This window comes from Solanum pennellii, chromosome 4 (assembly GCF_001406875.1).
Source record: "Solanum pennellii chromosome 4, SPENNV200".
NCBI classification, from domain to species: domain Eukaryota; kingdom Viridiplantae; phylum Streptophyta; class Magnoliopsida; order Solanales; family Solanaceae; genus Solanum; species Solanum pennellii.
Window position 1 is genome coordinate 8,122,305 of NC_028640.1, and position 10,564 is coordinate 8,132,868.

A 10,564-nucleotide genomic window follows, 5' to 3' on the forward strand; every position below is an offset into this window, starting at 1 on the left:
ATTTGACACTAACACTGGTTGATACCTAACCAATTTCATTGACAATGGTGTTGAAACTTTAAGAATCTTGTCTTGTAACAACATGTTACGGCGATCCACGGCGACTCCACTTGCCGGATTTTCAAGAACGCCGCCATGCACCGCGGTCTCCGTCACTTTAACATTATCGGTAGATATCTTTGGTGGCCTTGGGTAGTAGAAATCAGTAGGAAAAAAGTAATATTGAAGCCCTGCCATTAATATTAAAAACTTTGCTATGTATGTTTTTTTTTTTTTTGAGTGATTTTGTGTGTTGATATTTTATTTTTGACGTTTTTGTTGTGTATTTATAGAGAGAAAAAAGTGGAAATCTGAAAAGAAGTAGGAAAAGGAAAAAAGAAAAAAAAGAAAGATTTGACTGCCTTGTTCATCAAGTAGTTTCCTTATTCAATTCATGTGTACCAACTTGATTTCTAGAAAAAAGTTGCATAAATAACATCATACTCTTGCACTACAAGTACTACCACTATCTCGATAACATGATTGGACACCAAATTTAAGTAAAATTAAATTATTATTGTTATTATTACTCCCTCTGTCCTTTTATATTTGTCCTCCCTCTGTCCTTTTATATTTGTCCACTTTTGAATTGACACACCTATTAAGAAAATAATTAATAACGTAATGAACTTATCATTTTATCCCTATTTATTATGAAGTGGATGAAAATTTTTATATTTTTCAAAGTAATTAGTCATTTAATTGAGGGTATAACAAGAAAAAAAATTATTCCTCCTTCATTTGTCAAAATGGATAAGTAATTAGAGACAACTATAAAAGAAAAAATTGACAAGTAATAACAGACGGAGGGAGTATTATTTAAAATTTATGATTATAACGAAATGAAAAGTTCAAACTTTAATTATATCTAAATATAAAAATGTATCAATCTTTGAAGGACATTTTTTAAATAAAAAAATTACATATTCTCTTTCAACAAGTTACCAGTAGTTCAATTTACTATGACTCATAGTGTATGAGACAAATATATGTATTTCCATAAGTCTTTTTTTAATTTTAGGTTGAAAATTAATTTTTACAGTATAGACGCTTATGATCTTTGTCAATACTAACTAGAGTCTTTTTCACCAAACACATGAGCTTACTTTTGTCATTCTACTCTTTAATATAATGAACATCTAAGTTGTTCAAATTCTCCAAAAATATTGTGGTGTTTGTGCCAAATCCTTCAAAAATGCATTATTTTTGGAGGATCCAACACAAACTCATTAACAGTTTTGAAGAGTCCGAGCAACATGGGTAAAGATAATATGTTATGGATTATATGTAGTTGTTCTATTTACATACAAACATGACCATTCTCAGAGCTTATATATAATATAAATGTCACAATAATATATAGAATACACTCTGTAGCAGAAAGTATAATAGAACCTATCTACTTTTGTACAAAATCTCATATGCACCCTTACATCAAGTTTCTATCTGCCAATTCCTGCTCAAGAAAAGCAATGAAAGCTAGTGCAAATACACGTTGCGTCGATAACCATCCCACGCAAATTAACTTTATGAAATTGCCTCTCTATAACCTGCATATTAGTCAGCAGAAATAAGAAATCCTTCTATTGTGAGTAAAATCAATAAGCATTGTCAAAGTTTGTCTTTCATCATTCTCACTTTCGACGTTTAGTGACTGGCTAGTTGTTCTTTGTAGCCTCACTATGTTAGCTAAAGCATTAAGAACTGCATAAATTGGCCTACACATCTGTTACTCTTAAGAGTAACCTATGAGTTTCCTTTTTTTCATTTAGTATATATTTTCCATAGGTACTTTCGTCTAAATGAATTAGAATGAATGTAGGAATGTTTGCTCACCTTCATAATTCTTACAAGTAGTCAAAGAATATGCCACCAATCTAACTTGGTCGAATTCATACTTCTGGAAGAGGAACAACTGCTTCGAATGCTTCCACGAGCATTGCCACTCTTTTTTTCCTAGCAGGAGTTAGTGTTGTGACTATATGCTGCATTGCATAATCAAGCATCCATTTTTCTGCTTTTTTCCTTTCATCAGTCATTTGATGCCTCAAATCCACTTTTTCTGGTTCTTGATCAGGTGTTAGGGGAAGAAATTGAGGCGCTCGTGGGTTGAATTTCCTCGCTTTTTCAAGTGCCTTGATTGATCTCTTGAGGAGGATCAACTTCTTCAGCTTGCTCCAGTTCTTGGACTTTTGTGTCTCAGGTTTGTTCTTGGCTAGTGGAAGTGCTCTCTCTTCTTTTGGATCCTTTGTTTCTTGATCCAACATTTTTCCACCTTCAGTCATGTCAAGATTTGTCAAGCTTTCGGTAGAATTTGAGCGATTATTCACTTCACCTTCAGCTTCTGAGAGTTCCTGATCCGGGATTATGTCACTGGTGACTGACTGTGTATCTGATGAATCGTCTTGAATTGGCGTTGCAAGGATCTCGTTAACTGCCTCTCGTATGAGTTTGACAGCATCGTCTCTGCAGAAACTTCTCGCATGGTGGCTTGGATTATGATCTTCCCTGTTTGTCTCTGCATCATCCTTTGTCTTGGAGAAATCCTCGAGAGGGTTGCATGTTTTCCTTTCAGATGGTGTACTACTGCTGTCTTCTATCTCATCATCAGTTCCATCAAGTAGTTCATTTCCAACTTTTGATGCAACATCTGATAGCACATGTTGTGATATCATGTGCCACATGCTGATGTAACTCCGTTTGTCCGCCTGCCCCTTGGATGCTCCTTCATCTTCTTTAGGATCAGACATTGACAGTAAGAGAGAAAATCCACGAAGAGGTTTACGTATTTTCTCACATTCTTTTGCTGTCTCTTCCCTAGTTACAGTTTCTTGTATTGCTGCATCAGATGCTGAAGTTGAACTCTGGATGCTCATTGCAGTTAGTGAGTTTTGGTCGCCATCTGCAATTGGGCTCTGCGTTATATTAGATGTTTCACTAGTAGCGTTGTCATGATTCTCAAGCTCCAACTTCCTGTCTCTCACAACTGACCCCACATCTTCTCGTGCTCCATCAACTGCATCAGAGGTTTCTATCATAGAATCATTTGAACTATCTTCCTCATCTTCTTTCCGAGCTTTTCCTTCCACCAAATCCTCATCATTCGAAGCGCTTGTCACTTCATCCGACTTCTGCCTAAGTACAGACTGTCGAACATCATGGTCTTTGTACATAGAGCAGCCATTTTCTTCAAGCTTTCTGTCTATGCCTGCAATAACTTTCTCTGCCGTACGCTCCGTATTGCCAGCTGTAGACATGAATTCATTCTCCTTTCTAGCCCTAGGCTTAGAAAATGCAATCTGGCTATTGTCGCCTTGTGGTGGAACCACAGTTTCAAATGCTTTTATCAGCAGTTCCACTTTTCTTTGTTGAGTTGGAGCAAGTTGACTTATCGCCTGCTGAAGCGCATAATCAAGCATCCATTCTTCTCCTCTTTTCCTCTCATCAGCTGTTTGAGTTCTTAAATTCAACTTTTCTGCTTCAGGATCAGGATTCAACTGCAAATACTGCGGCTTCCTTGGATTGATCCTTCTAACCTTTTCCAATTCCTTGACGAATCGTTGGAGAAGTATCCATTTTTTAAGATTGCTCCAGTGTTTTGGTGCTCTCTTCTCGGATTTGTTTTTCACTTCTTTTGGTGTTATCTCCTTCTTTGAGCTGCCAACGTCTTCTGTGTTCACAGTTTTTGACATGGATCCTGCATTTGCCTCCTCATTCTTGCTGTCTGAAAATTTCAGAAACATTCTTAAAGTGAGAAAATTCACACATTCTTAATAAACAAACAAAACACAAACAGTGTACTAATTCCATACCTTGGATTTGATTCATTTCAAAGGATTCATGGTCTACACTGGACTCACTTGTAACTGATTGGTTATCAGATTGAACTTCTGGAAGAAGAATCTTCTCGATTGCTTCTCGTACGAGTTTGATGGTGAAAAGCTTCCTCAATTCAATTTCTTGACTCTCTGCATCCTCATTCGCAGGTATCATTTCTCTTTCAGCAAAATCTGAACATGAGTCAGAACTTCCTCCTGAAGGCAATTTGTTAGCACCGTCCTGTTGATTTTCTTCGTCGTTAGCTCCACTGGATGGTTTGGTCTCAGGTTCTGCTGATGCATCCGAGACCATATGCCTACGAATCAGACTCCACATGTTCATATACTTCTTTTTGGGCTCAGCAACTTCAACTGGAGGACAATTTTTTGATTTTGAGTCACCAACTTGACCTGATGTGCTATCAAGGTCCTCGTTCAGATTAGCTTTACCATCCTTCTCCTGCATATTGCTAGCTGAAACAGAAGAGATTTCATTGCTCCATTTTGCTCCATAAAAGATATCAAACACCGGTCTCGTTGTGATGGTGAATGTTCCATCATTAGACAGTTCTCTGTTGGTACTTTCATTGTTATCAGATTTAGCAGCTGATTCTGTAACATTGCTATATTTTGATCCATTGAAAAGATCAAACACCGATCTCGTTGTCATGGTAAATGGTGCATCTTTAGACACTTCTCTTTTGCTACTTTCATCCCCAACAGATGTAGAGACACTATCATCTTGCTTGACGAGACCGGATGCAGTTGGTGCTGTAACAGTGTCATCATTCGAGTCACTCCGCTCTTGTGCCATACAATTGCAACACTTTGATGCAGTAAGTAGGCTGCCATGCTCTTCTGGACAGTGTTTGCTCATTACGTTGAGTGTTTCCTTGTAACTTTTCTCCGGAAACGATGTTTCATCAAAGGGAATTTCAGCAAGATCAGCATATGCAATAGCCTCGTTTACATCGAAAACACCAGCATCTTCTGTACCACTGCTTTGTTGTTGACCAAAGTCAATCTCAACAAGATCAGCATGTTCAATAGCCATGTTTACATCGAAACCACCAGCATCTTCTGCAGCACTGCTTTGTCCACAAACTGAAGGATCAACACTGGAGCTCAATTGAGTATTTTCATCAGCAGTACTAAACTTTCTTTTTACTCTAATGCTTTTTTGTGATTTCAACAATCTTTTCCTCCTATATACGCGTTTCACCGGAGGTGAAGGATCATCATAATGTCCTCCATGAAGAGAACAGTGATGATATGAACAAACTTTGAACTTAGACAACCTATCAGATTCAGTTTTTCCAGGATGAAATTCAACATTTTCCTTAAACTTAGAATCCTTAATAGTCGAAGAACATGTCGCCTTATCAGGAATTTGACAGCATTTTGATGCACCCTTTTTAGATTTAAAACTAGCTTTGTTTATCAAAATCTTCACACTTCTCATACTAGTTGTTCTTGATAGAGTCTGCAAGTATTTTCGCGGACTCCTGCTTTGATCACTACTATCAAAGCTAGATTCACAACTATGATGTAAACAATTTTTACCTTGAGAACAACAAGTTGATTTTCTGTAGTGTGGTGGTGATGATGATTCTGAATATTCAACTGAAGATGGATTTTGAGAATTATGATTCTTCATTGTTGTTACTGATCTTGATGACCTCTTTCTAAATGACCTTGTACTACCAAAATTCTTCATTATTTTTTTCATTACTGGTCTGTTCTTGATTTTGTCATCCTTTTTTGGTGTACAAAATTCAGATGAATCAATTGAACTTACACCTATTGATCCAATACCTCTCTGAAACACAAAAGGGGTGTCACCAAATTTTGACAATTTCTAATAAAATTTCATAATATCAAGTCTTTGTCAACACAATTTTTTATTCATATTAGTGATGGACTACTACAATTAGGACTCGGTCTGCAGTAGTGTACTTTTATTGAGCAAATAATCAAGAATCAAGAAACTTAATTTACCTGAGAATTACTTCCTTTCTTTGCATCATAGCTAGTTGTAATCTTCATATAATTTGGTGACAAATCTGGCATTTTGATTGGACTTAGTTGCTCTGGGGTTGAGTTATTGCTTGTTGGAATTAATGGATAGACAAGAAAACTTGGATGAGGATGTTTTTCTCAAGAAAGACAGTCTTGGAAATCTAATAGATCTTAGCTTGTTTGGTTTCTTGTTGGAGTTTAATGTTTGTGGTAATGTTGATTCAACTACCATTACACACCCCTTTTCAAGACTTCACTTTTGGGGTTGTAAAAAGGTCAATTTTTTTTTTTTATATTTAAAAGAATTTGAGATTTTAGATTTTTATAAATGACACAAGTAGATTCCAATTTTTGGACTATAATAATTCAATGGTCAACGTAAATTTTGGAGATTAACAAAAAAATAATTGTGATTTTCTTTATACGTTTAAAGTTTTGGATACAGAGTTATTATCTGGTATTTAAATTGGTAAAGGATAGTGATCAATAACAGATATTTAAAATTAACTAAAAAATTATAATAAGAAAAAATTAGTCAATAATTAAAAAATTTAGATTTTTTTAAATTAATGGTTGACATAGAGGACTATAGATTCCAAAATTTGTAATTGGACTTAAATGATTGGATTTTCTATGTTTACAAAATCAAAATTTAGCATTTACCTAACCAGTTAGATCTAGATGATGTAAGTAAGGTGTTCTATTAGTGGATTGTACCTTGTGGTGTAAAGCTTGTACCTTGACTGGTCAAAATTGGAAAAAGTTGCCTATTGGAATCATATTCTTGATTTTTTATTTTTTTTTATTTTCGTTAGAATGTGGTTGAGGTTTTCTTTTGACTTGTACAAAGTTGTTGTTCTAGACTTGGCCTGGTTGATTCTTGACTTGTCTTTTTGTGTGGGAGGCCTCTTCTTTTAAAAAAATTTATAAGACTTATTATAGACTAATATTATAAAATTAATTTATATTTATAAGGTTATTGAAGTAATAATAATAATTATAATATATTTAATTAATTTTATAATGAAGTTCGAACAAGAAGACGTATGTATACAATTTTATTTATGTCAGATAAAAATAAAGATTACTTTTAATTAAATGAAGTATATAACAAATAAATAAATCAAATACAGTAAAAGAAAATATTGAAACCAATGAAAAGGAGTCAAACAATAGTGTAATACTAACCATATAAATTTATTTGCAATTATTTTATAGAGTAATTAAATCTATAATATATTTTACACTGTTGGTGTTTAGAATTTTTCTAAAGGTCTTATCAAATCACAAATAAATGGATGAAATTCTATCTGTCAAATGGAACCAATCAAGGAGGCCTATCTGGCAAAAGATCATTGAAATTTATACCATTTTTTGAACCTTTTTATATTCTTGAGTGTGAATGGCTTTATTATTTCATGGACTTTAGTTATTTAAGTTTACAAATTATGATAATTTAAATGTTACAGTTGATTATAAATAGTATTATTTATAACTCTTTCCAGGTGGCTTAAATTATAAGTATTCTTTAAATGACTTGCATATAACATAATACATTTTTATTAAAGGAATCCAAATTAATACAACTATTTGACATAAATTTCAAAGATTTCTTAGAAGAATTTAAATTCATTTAATAATAAAATCTGAACTTTTTTTTAATAGGGTGATAAATATTATTTCATCTCGCGTTTGAGTTTCTAGAGATGAACCGTTTGAAAGAAAACAATTTATTCTTAAAAAAATTTGTTTAAAGCAAATGTAATTAGTCCGAGTCCGGAGTTTAAAGGGTACAAAATATTAAAAAAATTCCAAAACGGTATATAAAATTTATATTAATCAAAATGGCAAAATTGCTGCATCAACAACGACTTACTCCATCGGAAAAAGCAAAATCGCTGCTTCTGCAGCGATTTTGCAAAATGTGATTTTTTTTTAAAAAAAATCGCTGTCAATGCAGCGATTTTAATTTATTTTTTATTTTTAAAATAAGTTAAATCGCTGCCATGGCAGCGATTTTTTTTTAAAAAAAATTTAATTTTTTTTTACAAAATCGCTGCCTAGGCAGCGAGGCAGCGATTTTTTTTTTTTAAAATATTTTTTAAATATGTTAAATCGCTGCCTTGGCAGCTATTTTTTTATAAAAGAAAAAATATATTTTTTTTAAAAAAAAAACACATTTTGCTAAATCGTTGCAGAGCAGCGATTTTGCTTTTTTCGGTGAACTAAGTCGCTGTTGATGCCGCGATTTTACCGTTTTGGTTAATATAAAATTTTATATACCATTTTGAAATTTTTGTTAATATTTTGTACCCTTTAGACTTCGGACTCTCATTAGTCCCACCCAAAACAGATATCATGCACAAAAAATGAAATTTTGATTTATTTTTTTATAAAAGATAAAATAATGTCATTTATAAATCAAAGTTTAAAAGTTTGAGGGTATAATTGTATTTTCCATTCACGCTTTTGCATGGGAGGCCATGATAAATCAGCACCGACTAAATATTAAATTGAAGACTGACATTTATCTTTCTGTTTTTTTTTTCTCTTTTTATTATTTTAATAAATTTCCACTTTATAAAAAAAGATGTTACTTCACTTATTTGCCAGATAGTACCCACGTGGAACCAAGTGTGCATATTTTGTCCCAAATGAGAAAAAAATGTTCTCAAATGTTGTTTTAACTTTTTTTTAAAAGTAAAATCGAGGAATATCAAACACAACATCTCAATCGCAGATAAGTATAAAATTTGTATCTAATTATTTCAAAAGCTTATTTGTTTGATTTCATAAGATATGTTATCATTATTGTGATAACTGTTCTTTTTTATTTTTATGATCATATGATATTTTGAATATTCATTTTGACCAATTATATGACATCATATTGTAAGGGTTGGACCATTTAAGAGGAAAACATTATGTGCATGTATTATTTCGATTTTAGCGTTCGTATGTGAAATCATCGATTAAGAACGGAGGATTTTGATCTATTTTACTAGACTTTTGGTAATCAAATTTTTACTAATGTTGAAGTTATATCGATTTTGTTGCAAAGAGATATGGTGGAAACTGTATATAATGTCATCAATGAAATAATAGAGGCACGAGATAAATTTTTCAGAAATATAAATCTCAATTACATATTTCTGCATACTACAACAAAAAGATCCTAAAATATGTATTAAACAAATGACTTATTTTTTTATAAAGCACCTAAAAATCGAAGTTTAACGACAATACGATAAGATTGCTTTGAGAATGTAATTACTTGTGAATAAGTCCATAGGTCTACGTATGAGTATATTTTATTGTATTTATATAAAATATAGCACTGTTTGTGTTAACTTTTGATGATATGATGTTTAAAAATTCATCACTCTATTTGAAGGAAAAATTACTTAACTACACAATTTTTGTTTTCATATTTTCTAAAATTCCCTGCCATTTCAAAATATTACAAAAATCCCTATTTTCCTTTCCTTCTCTCCTTTTCTAGATACATAACTTACAACTCTCTAACCCAAAGATTTTTGTTCCTATTTTCACGCCTGAAATCACTCCCACAGATTAGCAATTATGTCATCATCACTCCAATTTTTGAATTTCAAATTTATCCTCTCTCTAGTTTATTAATTACTTGTCCCTAAAGGGATAGAACTATTTCTTCATCAAAAATTTTTTCTAGTTCTTGAATTATCGTTTAAATATTTTTTTTTAGCTATTTCATTTACAATTTTCTGATATCGTTATTGTGTATAATTATCCTACTCAATATAAATGTACTTGAGACATAAACATTACCTAGTCTATCATATATATGTGTCGAGTTCTACAATGTATCTTCAATCCTATTCAAGTTTTAAAGGCTATATAGACAGTACCAAATCAGTTGTATGTTATGTATCTACAATTTTTCGTGTTTGTTCAGTCTTATCCAATTTAGAAGGCTATGTATATGTATATATTGTTCAATAATAATCTTGATACATAAATCACAATGTTCTATAATTAGAGCACTATGTATCAGTTTCAATAATAGATATATGATACATAACATTGACAATGTTGACTGCTTTATTATGTATTAAATTATGATATTTATCTTTTTAACCCTTATATTTTAATTTTGATGATTCATTATGCAACTCATTGATGTAACTTTCTACTACCTCCGGAAGAAGTAAAAGTTTAAAATTGACAACCAATACAGATACATATTAATGGCGAATTGTGTATCAAACGTATTTGATATATATTAATGACCGTGATACATTAATACAAATTACAACTAAATATTCGTTCTTTTGGCAACTAAAATGGTATTTGATACTTAATAACACTATTGTGTCAATCTAAAATTAATAACCGAATACATTACAATAACCAATGATACAACTATTCACAAAAAATCGATTACACGACATCTCGAGATCCATCAAAAATCAACTACACAACATCTCCCGTGATGAAGAAGGTTCAGAATGAGCTTTGAGTAGATAAACAGTAAACCACTTAACAACATCCATAGCATGACTATAAGTTCTTCACTAGCAGCTAATTATCTACCATATTCCAAAATACTCCACGAAAATATTCCATGGACAAACTAGATCCACATTATTACCAGCATCATAAAAACTTTCAACCAAATCAATCTGCAAAAGTATCCCCTAAAAAAATCA

At 32.2% G+C, this 10,564-nt stretch overlaps 1 protein-coding gene across 1 annotated transcript; it reads right to left on the reverse strand.

Annotated features, from left to right (window-relative positions):
• Positions 1–1,338: 1,338 nt before the first annotated feature.
• On the reverse strand, positions 1,339–6,153 carry LOC107017920 (calmodulin binding protein PICBP-like). Its single transcript, XM_015218214.2, is given in 5 exon segments — positions 1,339–1,589; positions 1,876–3,763; positions 3,852–5,676; positions 5,856–5,975; positions 5,977–6,153. Coding segments are annotated over 4 exon segments (3,909 nt in total). The 5' UTR covers positions 6,109–6,153; the 3' UTR covers positions 1,339–1,589; positions 1,876–1,931.
• Positions 6,154–10,564: the final 4,411 nt, after the last annotated feature.